General features: G+C 41.1%; 1 protein-coding gene across 13 annotated transcripts in view; it reads left to right on the forward strand.

Moving 5' to 3' along the window:
- Positions 1 to 16668, forward strand: part of Sox5 (SRY-box transcription factor 5) — a 944504-nt gene that overhangs the window by 892218 nt on the left and 35618 nt on the right. For all 13 annotated transcript variants that reach the window (XM_085839787.1, XM_085839784.1, XM_085839788.1 and 10 more), the window contains one exon: positions 11677 to 11854. In XM_085839787.1, the coding sequence (XP_085695913.1) occupies positions 11677 to 11854 (178 nt within the window). The remainder of the gene's footprint in view (positions 1 to 11676; positions 11855 to 16668) is intronic.

Consider the following 16668-nt stretch of genomic DNA (forward strand, 5'->3'; position numbering starts at 1 on the left):
GGAAGGGAAGAGAAAAACGCCTTAATTTAGTCACAGTGGGAAAGTAATTGCTTCTGATGAACACATCGGGGACTAAAGAGCGATCTGCAAGCAGGTCGCTGGTCCTTGCCGGCGCTCCGTGCGCTGTTGCTTTGTCGATGGCTGAGATTGAGCTCAGGGCTCCACAAACACAAAGTATGTAGAACACAGAGCTGTAATCCCAGTCCCCCTTGTGAAAGCATTTAGAATAAACAAATATCAAATCCCTAAGAACATTTTTAAGGACTTAATATTATAACCACTTATGCCTTCAGTTTATATCCCCCTTGTATTTCACAATCCTAGAAGTGTGAGGACCAACACATGAGGAAAACTCCAATTTTGACAAAAAGTGCTGAAAAGTTCATTTAAACAACTGGATTTGGATGGCAGTTTATGAACTTCACAGTTGTAAAAAAAATCATTATAAATAATTCAAAGTAATGAAGTGTGGGCACTTTTGTTTTTTTAATAAAACATTTTTCTGTAGGTTACTTATGAAGATATTTCTTTAACCATTAAAACTCCTTAGCAGTTCACGTTGTCTTAAAATGTTCTATCTTTTAATGTCTGGAGTACCAATGAATCTCTTTCTCTCCCACAATGCATTGCTGTGTTGTGAGTAATAAAGACTGAGACAGCACACTGAAAAGATAAATTCTCACAAAATAACAAAGCATGATACCAGAGCATCTGGCACAATAGCCCTTGCGGGAGGCCTCTGAACAGTGAGTCACACAGACCTCCGACCTACATTTGGGGGCAAGAGAAGAGACCAAGACTGTGCAGGCTGAGATTTCAGAGATGCAGGACTTCACTTAAAGACCCCGAAGTCTTGGAGGGATGCATTCTGTAGTTTGTACAGCTCCTGAGCTCCTGTTGTGCGACCCTTGGGGAGCAGCTTGATCAGTGTGTATTATAGACATGCAGATGTAACAACTCTTAGCTATAAACCATCTTTAAACACTTGAGTAAAATGAAGAAAACAAACACTTTATCAGGAGTTGCTCATTGTCGATCTTAACCATTCCCCTGATTAACAGTTGATATGATTTCCTCCATTTTTTTTTTGTTTGTTTGTTTGCAGCCTTTGTGGGCATTAGGAAAGTTGAAATGCTGATACAAAACCTGAGACAAGCCATCTTCTTTGGGTAGGCAAATCATCCACAAAGAGAACTTAAACTAAACTTAGTTAAACTTGAACTAGCTCTGAACATGTCTGATGCCTTCTTTTCAACAATATAAATCAAATCAGTGATGTAACAGGAAACTGTCCCAGCCTCCCTGACCTTCTCCCTGTCCCTCTGACCCTCTCTATGCTCTATGTCTCTCTGTCTCTGTCTGTCTCTCCTCTCTCCTGTCTCCCTCTCTCTCCCCCACTGCATGTGTGTGTGTGTGTGTGTGTGTGTGTGTGTGTATGTGTATGTGTATCTTTCCCCAGGGTTCTCTGCCTTAGACAATTTGATTCTCATGAAAGTCTCCCAAACTACAAGACATCGGTTAACTGTCGTAGCTGCCGCTAAGCATTAAGCAGCCTGTCACAGTGGCTCACTAGACCACTGGGGATTGTTGCCCCAAGGACCCGCACATATGCATACGTGAGCCCAGAATAGAGGCCTTTCATGAAATTGACTGGGGTCTTATCAAATTGCTGGTACATGGTTATACCTACTCCCCTCCCAGGTTGCTACCTAGTAACAGTCAGCTTGCTTATGCCTAAATACCCCCTTAAGGTCTAGCAGAAACCTCAGCCATAGAGATTATTGATAATTTCTGAAAAGAAATTGTTGAGACTTCTGAGCTCATTCCAGATCTTCGATCTTACTTTGTTTCAGGATTATAGCTCATCAACATTTTAATCTGATTTTTGGTTATGGATGGTTCTCTGAATGATAAACCTTCCCTCCCTTCTTGGGATCATGTTCAGCCCTCCAGGTTCAGTGGGTCAGCTGCAATTGGCTCCATGATATTTAGAATGTCTTCCTGTCTGTCTGATATTAACTCCTTTTCTAGCTGATATCCAGTGATGTCAGTTCATGCATTCAGGTCTAGTGACAAATGCTTGTGTCCCCAGTGCAGAGTTGGTGATAGAACTGATCACTGTTGCTCACATGTCTCATGGTTTGTAAGTCAGTGAACTCCAGTGATTGCTCATGTGTGTGGGAATCCAGTCCCTCTATGACAACTTGGACACCTCCCTATGCAACAGTGAATGACAGGGACATGAGCTTTCTAGTAACCACTAGTAACCACTAGTCATCATGGGGATGTACTGCACATTTCTTAACTTACTTTAAAGCATTTTCAAAGCCTCTGGAAATTTGCATGCAGAGGCTAAGAGGAGAAGCTGACCTGGCAACTTGCATCCCATATCGCTGCCCTCTGTTTCCTCACCTCATGGTTGAGGTTCATTACTGACTTTAGAAGTTGGTACACGTTATCCAGACATAATGACCAGCAGAAACTATAGGGACCATTACTGTTAGGCTTAGGACACTGTCAGAGACTGAGTTTAAACAGAGTTGAGTGAAACACCCTCCGTGTGTTACGGCCTCATGCAATGAGTGGCTCTGTTACTCCCTCAAGGCATCACCACAGACACCATTGCCTGTGCTTCTGTTCCATCTTCCTTCACACACAGGAATGTTTACAGACTTTCTGCAAGAGGCTTTTCTTCTGCAATGGCAGGATAAAGGAATTCTCACCTAACAGTTGTAGAAGTAAACATATTGAAATTATGAGAATACAGTACTTTACTAGAACATTTTTGGAAAGGAGTATTCAAAGTACCAAAGTTCAAATGTGAGGTTTAGGAGGAAAGGATCGAAATATTAAAAGAGAAAGTATAAACAAATGGTGCCTACCTGGTCTACAAAGTGTTACATCTAAATCAGGGGACTTTCCTTACAAGTGAAACTCAGTCTCCTTATCCCAGGTCAGCTGTCTTCCCAAGGAGCTTTAGCTTCTAACTGGGAATGATAGACTCCACCAGAGTGAGCTATGTGGCTGTGGAAACACAGGCAGGGTGGTTAACAAAGGTGGAGAGAAAGGACAATGACACATGTCCTACAGTGTACAGACAGCCACCCAAATCAAATGATTACAGCCCCAAAGAGTTCTACAGGTAAAGATGACCAAGCAATGTATCTAGCTTATCATAATAGGAAAAGGGAAGTTGTAGGGTCTTTTATTAACTAGAATATAAAGTCATACTCTGTACTATGTGTGTGTGTGTCTGTACAAGTGCAGAGGCCAGAGATAGGCATTGAAGTGGATAATTATCTACTTTAATCATTATCCATCTAATTTTTTGAAACAAGTCTCTTTCAATGAACCTAGAACTTAGTAGTTTCAGTTTGACCTGCTGGCCAGTAAGCCCTAGAGATCCTCCTGCCTCAGCACCTCCCACCCTGGGGTTATGAATACGTGTGGCTGCTGAGGACTAAGAGTCAGGATCTCATGCTTTCTACATCAAGCACTCTGCCTACTGAGCCATCTTCCCAGACCCATACTCTGGCTACTTCTATAGCACCCTACTGTTTATATAGGAAGTTTCTGTCCATTGTAAGAAGGGGCTGATGGCACAAAACACCAGAAGGCAGGTGCTATTGAGGGTCACTCCAGAGACAATTAGAGAAGAGCTGTGTATAGGAAAAATGGATTTCTTTCATGTAAGTCTTTCAAATCTCTCTCTCTCTCTCTCTCTCTCATTTTACTTAAAATTGAATATAAAATATAAATGACATTCTAAAAAGTCCACTTTATTCTTTTCTATGTTTTCAAGTATGTGCATGCATACATATACATGTTTTGTGTATGTTTAAGATTCATAGCATTGAGTTGTTAAATAAAAAGTTGGAAAATACCCAGCTGAAGTATTACTAGAGAAGGAACAGAGGGCATTTCAAATGACAAATTCAGTGATGAATATAAAAACAAGCAACTCAAAGTTAAAAAAAAAAAAGTGCTGACTTATTCCCTTCGTGGAAAGGTCCCCAGACTGCAGGCATCGAATCCACTGTTAAAGGAATCAGGGGGAGGCTACCATCTCTGAGAAGATAGAGATTAGTAGCCAATGAGAAAGGAGCAGGTTGGAGCTGAGCTAAAGGACTTAGGTCTGCGTTTTATAAGTCTGGATTTAAAGGCATCACCACCATGGTGAAAGCATACCTATCCAAAACGTCCGGAACTGGGCGTGCATTTTTTAATGTAAAATTCAGAATGCAAGGGTTTCTTCTTGAGAAGGAGCTTCTGTCCTACGCACTTTGTAAGGTGGTTGAGTTGATGACATCCACAAATATCTAGTGCTCATTATATAATAACCACTGATAAATGGAGAAAATACTGCCCAATTAATGATAGATCGATTGGTTTTGGACTATTGATTTTTTAAGATTTATGTATTATGTATATTTGTATATACACAGTGCCCATGAGGCCAAAAAAAGATGTTAGATCTTCTAAAACTGAAGTTATAGGCTGTCATGAGCTCACATTTAGATGCTGGGAATTGAACCAAGGCCCTCTACAAGAGTAGCCAGTGCCCTTAAATTCTAAGACATCCCTCAAGTCCAAATGTGGGATTATTGACTGTGTTGATTTAATCTTACCCTTATCCATACAAGCAATATGAAAATTAACTGGCAAATAAATGTTTGATTTCCAGCAACTAATTTAGGTAAAATTGTAAGACAGTGGCATTTAAGAACACCTTGACATTGCCATACCAGACAAACAGTTATTAGGAACAATGAGTAGAGAGGGAAATAAGGAGAAAACATATGTTCTGAGGGTTATGATTGCTCCTACAGTATGAATATGCTTCTGTGTGGTAAAAGACAAGAATGAAATAAGGAAAGATCAGTAAGGAATTCAGGGTACTGACATCTCAGGGTTTTTACTTCTGATATTACCTTGGAGTGAAAAAGGAAACTAAAGAGCAGAGAGAAAGAAGTCTCCATATCAGCCTCTAAAGAAAGCCTTCACCTTTTTCAAATAAAATATTTATATAAAAATAAATTTATGTTGCTTAGTCATTTGGGTTTTTCAAAGTATGAAAACTATATGTGCTATTTAAATTTTGACAACTGGACACAAGCGTGGGTCATCTGGAAGAGGGAACATCAGTTGAACTGTAGGCAAGTCTGTGGGAGCATTTTCTTGAATACAGATTAAAGGGAGAAGGTCCAGCCAACAGTGGGTGGCGCCACACTCAGTAGGTGGTCTTGAAGTCTATAAGAAAACAAGCCCAGCAAGCCACAGGGAGCAAGCCAGTAAGCAGTATTCCTCCATGGCCTCTGCATCAGTTCCTGTTTCCAGGTTCCTGCACTGAGTTCCTACCAACGTTTCTCAATGGTGGACTGTGAGCTGGAAAGTGAATTATCTTTCCTCTTCATGTCTGGCTTGGTCAGTGTCTCATCCCAGCAACAGAAAGCAAAACGAAGGCACATATAATGTAAAGTTCTCAAAAATAAACCGAACTGGAGCTACACTCTGAAATACATTTGACTTTTAGTTCTCTTACAATTTGTATAAAATTGTCCTGGGTCCCCGAGGATTGGATCTCTTGAGTCTAGTTCTCGCTATAAATTAGTCTACATTCGCTGCTTCCTCCAGTTCACTTGCTTATCTATCTGCAGGATCACTTCACTAGGCTACGGTTTGATCAAGGCCCCCATGTCTCTGCTTCTCAAACCATAGCAGTTAAGTGAGGCTTTAACGTTCACGGAGACACGTCTCGGTGGCTGCCGATGGATGGAGCGCAGCTTTGATTTTGCTCATTTCCTATTCTCAGGCAACAGGAAGGAACCAGCAGCTTATTAAAAGTTATCTTCAGCAATAGACTCCTGAAACTTCTCTCTGAAGATAGGTTACCATGATTAAACACACTCTGACCAAAATCCATGTTAGAGAAATAGAGAGTTTATTTGGCTTATGCATCTAGGCTACAGTCTGTCATCGAAGGAAATCAGGGCAGGAACTCTAGTGTGAACTTACAGAAGAGACCATGGAACCATGCTTCTAGTTCATTAGGTTCATGCTTTGGTAGCTTTTTTATATAGCCCAGGACCACCTGCCTAGAGAATGGTGCCACTCACAGTAGGCTAAGTCTTTTTATATCAATTAACAATGGAGAGATTCCTCTATAGACATGGCATAGGCCAATCTTACAAAGAAAATTAATTAAAACTGCTTTTCAAGAAGAGGGGGAGGAAGATTACAGGAGCCAGAAGGCCAAGGCCACCACAAGAACATGGCCCACAGAATCAACTAACCAGGGCTCATAGAGGCTCACAGAGACTGGGGTGACAATCAAGGAGCCTATATCAACAACTGGGAAACCTATATAGATCTGACCTAAACTGTCTACGTGTATGTTGTTGTTGTGCAGGTTGGTGTTCTTGTGGGACTCTGAACAGTGGGAGTGGGGCTGTCTTGACACTTATTGTAACATGCTATGCTCTGTTTGGTCGATATCCCTTGGAAGCCTGCTCTTTCCTGAAAGGAAACAGAGGAGATGTGGATCTGAAAGAGAGAGGGCATGAAGGGGATGGGATTGGGAGAATGAGAGGGAGCTGAAATGCACTCAAATGGAAGATAGAAGAGTTTCAAAAAAGAGTCCTTTCCTATGTATTTCTAGACTATGTCAAATTTAAATTAATGATACTTGGACAGAAACATTCCATTCTCAAAAGCAGTCTAAATATATCAACATCATGAAATATTTTATGTAATATAGCACAGACAATAGAGAATCACAGGAAGTCACCAATTTGCATGAATTGACTGCATAACATTTTCCTGGTGTGAGAGATAGCAGGAGTGCGTGTGACTTCACAATCTCTTGCGCTTACGTGGTCCTTTGTGCGATTACGTGAACATAACTAACTATACAGTAATATCATTGCTACAGAGGATGCAACCAGTCTGCCTCGTAAACTCTAGGATGAAAGTCATCATGGAAGCTAAAAGAACATGACATGGTGAAGCCAACCCGAGGCTTCAATAACACTATCAGAGTGTCTTGCAACAAATTGTTGATTACTTGATTGTATCAGAGGTGTGGGCAAGGCCTGGAGGCTCACATCTGTGAACCCACACTTGAGAGGAAGAAGCAAGAGGATCAGGACAACAAAGAAACAAAACTCATGTGGTATGAAAGATTAAAGGAGTGATCTGGAAGATCTGTAATGAGATCTGGAAATGTAAATAGCTGCCGTCCGCGAGTTGAAGTATGTTTACCTCGGCTTACATGTCTGTTTATGTTTAGATTTTTCTAAACCATTTATCATTTGGAGCTATTCAAAAAGTAAATAAAACCCCGGGGACTATCATTTTATGTCTAAAAGAAATAATTACAAAGTAAACAACATTTATAAAAGTTTCATTGTGGCAACCTTGTTCAACAATGGGTTGAGTAACTCAAAAGAAATTGCTTTCCACCCTGCTTGCTGGTGGATGGGAGACAAATGTTTTCCTGACCTTGGAAGTTACTTAGCGTCTTTTGTATGTGAATTATTTATTTATATATTAATGTATGTTTTACTGGGAAGCCCAGAGGTTGAACTACAAGTGAAATACAAGGTAGAAAACATCGTAGTACCTTCTATGTTTACGCCCATATCCATTATGCTGAGGACACCACCCTCTGCAAGCCATAGGCTAAGCCCATCTTCCAGTTAAATGCTGTAGAATTCTTATTCAGTCAAATAAACAATAATTAATAGAAAATTGGGATGGTTCTGTAAGTTTCCTGTTCTTCATGAATAACGGCCCTTGCTTTATGATCTCAGCAGCAGTAAATTATTAAAATTGACCAAATTGTGAGATGTAATATCATGGGCCAAAATTATGTATGCAGTTCCCAGCATCCGAATCATGCCTGTGAGTTCTGATTTAAATCCACCACTAGCCTGTCATACTGTGGAGGGGAGACTGAAAGGGCAGATTTGAATGACATTTCTATCAAATTGCAACTGTCGACCTGTCATAGTCCCTGGGGCCCTGCACTTTTTGCCTTTCAGACATTGCATTGCCTTGAAGGAAATAGTGAAGATCCCAGTGCATCCGTAGTGTTCAAAAACAATCTAGTCACCAGTCAGCATGCACCTGTAATAGCTGTGAGAGTTTAAAGTCCAGACATGTGACATTTTACCACGTCAGGATCCCCAGTCCCCTCAGGTTCACTGCTAATGTCACCCATCTTCCTGGTCCACATGCGTGCTCTCTGATTGTGTACCCTACTTCCTCTCTTACTCTGAGAATATACCCTGCCCTATCTTCCTATCCTTTGTCTACACCATCAATGGCAGTGATTACCTTCCCAAAGCTCTCCCAGCAATGTATTACCAGAGTTGCTGATCCTAAGAGAGAGCAAAGATGAAGGGAATGGCTAACCAATGACTGTCCAAAATTGAGACCCACCCCATGGGCAAGAATCAATCCCTGACTATCCATGATATTCTGTTATACTTTCGAGGCTCCACCTAGCAGCTGACTGAAGCAGATGTAGAGACCCACAGCCAAATATTAGAGGGATCTCTGGGAGTCTTGTGAAGAGTTGAGGAAGGACTAAAAGATCAGAACAGGACAGTAACACCACAGATCAACCGAGTCAACTAACCTAGCCCCTTGGGTGCAGTGAGGGGGTCCAAGAGACTGAACCATTGACAAAAAAAAAGCGATCTCCAGCTGAACCTGGGTCCCACGCACATATGTAGCAGAAGTGTAGCTTGGCCTTCATGGGTGTCTTCCAACAACTGAACCAGGGGCTGTCCCTGAATCTGTTGTCTGCCTGTGTATCTTGTTCTCCTACCTGGGCCACCTTGTCTAGCCTCAATAGGAGAGGATGCGCGCCTAGTCTGCCAGTGACTTGATTTGTATGTATGTGTGTATTGGTTGGGGGGAGGGGGGCAGATAACATAGGACAGGGCGGGGATGAAGGGTAACAGACTGGATGGGGACTTGGGAGTAAGTTATGATGATGACCCAGGGGAAGAGGGGAAGCATATGTGTGAGGGGCTACTGGGAGGGGGGAAAGCTGATATTGGGATGTAAAATGAATAAATTAATTTTAGAGAACCACACAAGTCAGAAAATACAAGTGGCAGGACTAACCTAATGGCATAGTGGTCAATGCCCTTGCCAGGCAAGCCTGATGATCTGACTTCGATGCAAAGATATCTTCTGACTCGCCCCCACCCCCTCCCCCACCAAGTACTATAGAACATGTACTCCTCTCACAGTAATAAATAAAATATAAGTCAACAAACATAAAAAAGAGCTGTTGATCCCATCCTAAGGATGTCCAGGGCTGCCACTGAAGCCCTGAGCCTTACACAGAGCATAAACATAGCAGGGGAGAATACTTGGGATGTTTACAGCTAGCTATACCCAAAGCAGCATTAATAATCTACCAGGCTGTCAGGATACTAGACTCAATTGATGAAGAAGTATAGATTCTTATCCAAGAACTCCCTGCCCCACCTCTCTCACCTGGCCAATCTTTGTAGCACTAAGTTTTTTTATCCGAACACTGTTTCTAATTTTATGGGTATATATCTAAACCAAAGGTTGAAGACTGTAGTCATACTGCATATTTTAAATTGTGTGCCCTTCCGTTGGAAAAGCTTTCTGAAACCTGGTATCATCTTTTAAGGTTGCCTTCTTTATACGTCCATAGCTGCCAACCTTTAGAGTACATCAGAATCACTGGAAAAGACTTCTTTAAACCCAGGTTGCTGGGACCCAACTCCAAGCATCAGCAACCGTGGACCTTGAAATCAGTTCTCAGGTTCTATAGGCAGTGCTGGCCTATGCAGAGCTCTAATATATTTAAACTATATATTGATGCAATGGACACACATTACTTTGAGTTCCTTCCAACTGAGGTATCTGTAGGTTCTATCTGAAGAGCTCAACTGAGCGTTTTACACTCAGTAGGATGGGGATACTTTGGCCTCTGTACCTTTTGAAGTGGAAAAATGAATGGTTCCGAGTCATATCTCCCCATCAGTAAGGGAGCAATCTCATTTCACTACTTATCAAGAGTCTATTAATGGATATAATTTTACATAATAGCTATTAACATACTATATATTTCTAATGATATCAGATGGCCAATAGGAATTACCTCATTGGTTTAAAAAAATGTGCTTTTCTTTGTAACACAAATCATAGCTTAACAAAGAGGTTATAAGAATAGTTTTTCCTAGTCTGTTTACAGGGTTCTAAGTGCACAGAATCTATAACCTAATAATGATCTCCTTTCAAGACACAAGTGTGTACTACATACCTTTGATGAAGAAATCACAACTTTTTATGAAATGATTTTTAATAGCTTGTTGATGTACACACACCATAGGTAGATAGATAGACAGACAGACAGTTTTACTGACTCTGAAAATCAAAAAGTTGCAGTAATATTTATGTGTAAAACTTTTGCTCTTTTGCTTTTTTAGTCTATTTTTAAGAGGTATAAATGTTTAATTGTAGTGGGAAATATTTCCAGAATTTGTTCGTATATAAACATATATGTAAGTTTGTATATATAGATATATATGGATGAATATAGTGAAAAGTTGTAGCAATTAGCATATGTTTATTGGCTACCTATTTGCCCTACTTGATTAAAGATCATTTCACTTTAAAACAGAATTCCTGAAATTGATAAATATCACATATACTCTTAACTCATGAAATAATATTTCAAAGGAAATCTTTATTTCTAGAGTCAAATTTGAGTGCTCCTGAATCTGATATAAACAGTTGCCGGGAAGTTCCAGTTTTCAAGCATAACAGAGAGATAGAATGGTTTGCAATGATGAGGGCAGAGTAGAGCTACTGCGTCTGATTCCCATGATACAACAGAAACTTTCCCAGCAGTACTGCATCCATAAATGTTATATGCATAACGACCTGGGAGCTAAGGATGAAGCTTCTACATCAGCAACATTCTTCAAGCATAGAATAACTGAAGCCACTAACTACACTGAATTGGTCTTAGATATTTTTACCATGTGATTTTACAGTGAATATTTTGAGCCTCTTCTGGATTTTACTTTATGTCCATGGTAGTGTTTATTTAGGTGTCTGTGTAATGCATGTTATCATAATATTATGTTTTTAATTTGTAGATGAAAGCTAAAATTGCTTTTGTGAAACATAGAGAATATGATTGTTTTCTTAGAACATTCTATTTCTTTATATATTCCATGGGGAGAGCAGTTCTGAACAGAGCCACACACCCATGGATGGTCCAGGTGCTACCTACCTCCACACCTGGACAAAGATGCTTGAAATTTAACTGGCCTGATCCAGAGAGCAAAAACAAATAGAAAAGACTGACCATCATCATAATTGTATATGAACTGTGCAAAAATGTCTCACAATGAGAACGCACATAGGAGATTGGCTCCATTAGAGTAGCTCTTCTGGATTGTATCCCAAGACCGCTTCCTGTGCATAGCAGAGGGCAGGGATGTGTGCTTCCTGTTACACAACCAGGGCTCTGTAGAATGTAGTTGAAAGTGACGCTGTGTCAGCAGCTAAGCAGCTATTGCCGTGTTGAGAGCAAATGTGCAGAGGACTGATGGGAAATGACAGGCTGATACCTGTGCTTTTCTAGATGTTTCTCTCAGCCTTGCCTTGTCCTTGCAGGATGAAGTGGCCCAGCCACTGAACCTATCAGCTAAGCCCAAGACCTCTGATGGCAAATCACCTGCATCGCCCACCTCTCCTCACATGCCAGCTCTGAGAATAAACAGTGGGGCTGGCCCCCTCAAAGCCTCTGTCCCAGCAGCGTTAGCTAGTCCTTCTGCAAGAGTTAGCACAATAGGTAAGTTATGTTTCTCTTGTTCTCCTTGATTTCCCATTCATGGCATTTGGATGACATCATGTACGAAGGCTACACATGGCTTGAGCTAATGAGGAAGATGTAATTGGAGTTACTGTCATAAGGTCTGGTTTAAGCATGCAAGTGACATTTCTAACCCTGTCTGATTGATACTGACCCCGACAATCTGAAAGTGTGAAACTTTGCCTTTTAGTTTATTTTTTTAAAGAGGCATAAATGATTAATTACAGTGAACATTGGTTCCAAATTTTTCCTCCTAAGTGACTTACCTTTACTATCACTGAGATATTTTTATTGTTGTGATGTGTGTGAATTTATGTAGAATATATACTGGGGAATACACTCTGCTTGGGTTAACTATGAGGTATGAAGTTTGTTCTGTTCTATCCTGATTGGAAATTCCAATTGAACACCTTTGGTTTTCCTGTAACTGTGATTCCTCATGAGTTAACTAACACTATTATTTCTATTTTTCATACACGAATTAAAACATACATAACCAGCTGGGCAGTGGTGGCATACGCCTTCAATCCCAACACTCAGGAGGCAGAGGCAGGCGGATTTCTGAGGTTGAGGCCTGCCTAGTCTACAGAGTGAGTTCCAGGACAGCCAGCGCTATACAGAGAAACTCTGTCTCGAAAACAAAACAAAACAAAATAAAACAAAACAATTGACACATTGAATTTTTTCTGTCTGATTGGGAAGCCTGTAGCACAGGTTAGCCCTGGGTACTACATGATTACTTTGGGAGGTGTTATAATATAACTCAGAAACACTGAAGGCGACTCCAGAGCACAACTATAATCCTATAGTCAAAGAGGAGAGTGCTGCATTCTACCAGGAAGAACCAAGCTAGACTAACTTACAAACAGCAGAACCCGAACTGAACTTTTAACAACCGACATAGTCATAGACATTCTAGGCTGTAAGAAAAAGAAAAACCTCGGAGAAACTCGGGGACTTTGATAAAGAGTTGACTGACGTGTGGCACAAAGCTAAACAACATGTGGACAAACAAACCAACAAACAGCATGTAGTAAAAGCCATGGATGGAGTGAGGTAAACACTCTCATGAGATTTTGACCTTTCTCTTCCCAGACCGATGCCAACAGAACTTAACAGTATTGACAAGTGAACAACATTGTTCCGTGAAAGCACTGCTATTGTATAAGGTTATGTCCTAGTCAGGGTTTCTATTCCTGCACACACATCATGACCAAGAAGCAAGTTGGGGAGGAAAGGGTTTATTCACCTTACACTTCCACATTGCTGTTCATCACCAAAGGAAGTCAGGACTGGAACTCAAGCAGGTCAGGAGGCAGGAGCTGATGCAGAGGCCGTGGAGGGATGTTACTTACTGGCTTGCTTCCCCTGGCTTGCTCAGCTTGCTCTCTTATAGAACCCAAGACTACCAGCCCAGGGATGGCACCACCCACAGGGGGGGGGCCTCCCCACTTGATCACTAACTGAGAAAATGCCCCAGAGCTGAATCTCATGGAGGCACATCCCCACCTGAAGCTTCTTTCTCTGTAATAACACCAGCCTGTGTCAAGTTGACACACAAAACCAACCAATACAGGTTCTGAGGGGTTTACACGATATAGAAATAGGTAAACAGGATTCTGGAGGGATGCAGCCATACTCTGAAAAAGACACATGCACCACAGGGGAACAGGGGGTGTTTCTGTTATCAGTAAATGAGGAGAAAGCCTGACAAAACTGGAAGGGACAATTATAAGATGTAGTGCATGTTGGATCACAAGAACAAGGAAGTCTTTAGTCACAAGTGCTCAGGGGGAAACTGTGACCCTGTTTGCTACATGAGAGCAGAGCTAGGATGTTAGATGCAGAGATTATTTCTTGACTAGAGCAGTTCACCAGGAAGGAGGTTGTCTGGTAAGAAGTAAAGAACCATAGATGCCTCCGATGTATAGCTAAGTGTGATAGAAAAATGAGCCCCAAACCTTAAATGAACATTTCCTCAGTTGCAAAGGGACTCAGCTTCTTAAGATAGTTCAAATGATCACAGGATGCTGGCCAGAAAGACAGACCCCTGTAGACCTCACTGGAGGTAGACAACTCACTTGCCTAGTTCGTATCTGGAGACCTCAGTTCTTGCTCACACAAACCTTCCCTGCAGTCACACATCATGTGGTAGGAAAACTTCCCTGTAAATGACCCCAAAGGAGAGTAGAGGAAGTTGTGGTGTTTATGACCTGCCCACCAAATTCCTACCAAGTCTGTCCTGCTTTTCTGAAACGTAACTTAAAAAAAAGGGAATCGGCCTTCAATGTTTAAAGGAGAAAAAACATCTCAAAGATGATTTGAACATATTTTTAATCTACCACACATCTTTCTAGGTTGAAAACTGTCTAAAAAGACTGTTTAAAACAAGTGAAGATCAAGTGCCGTGCATATAGGTAGTGTGGGGAAGTTCTTAATCACTGCAGTAACTATCAGAAGTACAGAGAGGTCACACTGCAGAGGAAGCTGTCATGTCGGTGCTATGGGAACGCCTTCAGTCAACTAGCAGACTCACACTGGAAAGAAATCTTCTTTTGTTGAGCAGTTTGGGATAGCTGCCATTACCTCGTCACCTTTGAACTCACAGAAGCACTTATGTGGCAGAGTAACCCCATGCATGCAAGTCAACAGGTACCTCATAGACAAACAGAACAATAGGGCAATGTGAGGTGGCCCTGCATAGAGTTGCACATAGCAGGGGCCATTGGATGGTGGCTTGCTCTGCAGAAGAGCATAAGGACATGAAGCAGGCGAGCTCTGGCCTTTCACTGGAGTTCACAGATAAGTAGATTCTGAAGGCCAAGTGGAGTGATCTCATCAGACTCCCAGTTGCAATGATTCAGAGAACAGGATAGTCCAGTGCATGATCCAGGTCACTCAGCAATGTGGGGTCTCTTACAAATGTGATCTATCTATCTAGAAGTAACTGTGGAGGTCAAGTAGACCTAGGTTTAAAATGGGGAAGGATAAGTAGATGGATGGATGGATGGATGGTTAGATAGACAGATGATAGATAGATAGATAGATAGATAGATAGATAGATAGATAGATAGATAGATAGATGATAGATAGATAGATAGATAGATAGATAGATAGATGATAGATAGATAGATAGATAGATAGATAAACAAGATGACAGACAGATGATAGATGGATAGATAGACAGACAGTTGCATATTCTTTTCCAATGAGAAAGAGGAGAAAAGTGGAGAGATGCACGGCTGTGAAAGAGAGTGGGGGGACTCTATCATAGCAGAGAGACAGGGTTGCTGGAAGGACTTGCCTTAAGAAGGAGGAAACTGGGTCTTTGTTTAGAGTCAGAAAAATTGGTCCAGAGTCAGGGAAATTGAAAACTAGACAGAGCAAGAGGCATTTCCAAACACCGATTTCTACAAAGCAGAACTCGAGGTAATTTACTGCTACTGACTCAGCACAGGGCAGGGCCAGCAGAACTACGTGGGCCTCTCAATGCTATGGACTGACACTAACTCCTCTGCACATTGTCCTAGAGGACAGAAAGCTAGCTCAGCTTCTGTGGACTGAGTGTGCAAGAAAACATTTGATCTGACACAAAGGATTCACTTCCTTAAGCAAATGGAGGTCATAAATATCATGGTGTTGACATGTGGCCTACTTTTAAAATATTATTCAAACCCTGCTTTCTAATGTAATGATTATACATGTGCATATATATATACATATATATGTAAATTCATATATTCATGCCTATAGATAGTTTTACATGAGCATTCCCAAAGATTAATGATGGCCAAATATTTTATAAAGACAAGAATGCATTTAATGATACTTATCATATGGCTTTCTCTATCACTGTAATAAAACATCTCTTACCCCCATCCTGCAAAATCCTTTTACCATATCTACAGCCCTCATATTTTCCAAGGGTTTGAGGCCACTACAATTTACTTTTCTCTTTTCAACAAATGTAGATGTTGAAAGCTGAGACTATAATGAGAAATAATGTAGTTGGGTAAAAGCCGGGAGGATTAATGGTGTTGTAAAGGTCACTCTGAAAGAAAAATTAATGTTTTAGACCATTAATAAACCATGGAAAATGGTGGACCAAAAGATAACTTTGAGTTATCATTAATGACACCAGCTTTTTGCTATCTATCTATTAGCTACACATATAGAAAGTGACTTTTTAAGGTTGGTGGCCAATCTACTCTAATGAGTATGGGTCTACAAGTGTACTTTTGATTGGTAGACAGATGATAGGTATCTGGGAAAAAAAAAAACCAAGTGCAAACAGTCCAGAGGAATGGTGGATAATTTGAGACTGACTAGGCTGGTGTCACTGTGCCTGCATAGGTCCTCTCTACTCATGTTTCACACATGTGTATCTCTGTAAACATTCCACAAGGTATTTTTCTACCCATTTCCTCACTGTGACTATTCGAAAAGTGTAAGACTAGATAAAGCAGACAGACACCTATGTTATCTGGTCCAGCATTCCTGTTTGTAGGGAACTGAGGCACGTTGTCACCTCTGTGGGCATCTGGAGTAAATTTCCTTGGGAGGATAAACAATAGTATGGCTCTGATTTTATTGCATGTGTCAATGACAAGGAGCTGGTCCAGGGACTTCCACAGACCGAGGATGCGCCTCACCACTGAGCTTCATCCCAGGCCTCCTCATTTTATTAAGGAAATTATATATGTGCATGGTAGCTCAGCAATTAATTTATCTATACTTGCCACTATAGGTCAGTGGGGCCTGAAGTCCCTGAGCTGGCATTCTTTCTGGCCCCA

This window comes from Mus caroli, unplaced genomic scaffold (assembly GCF_978045245.1).
Source record: "Mus caroli unplaced genomic scaffold, Mus_caroli_1 scaffold_7, whole genome shotgun sequence".
Classification (NCBI taxonomy): Eukaryota; Metazoa; Chordata; class Mammalia; order Rodentia; family Muridae; genus Mus; species Mus caroli.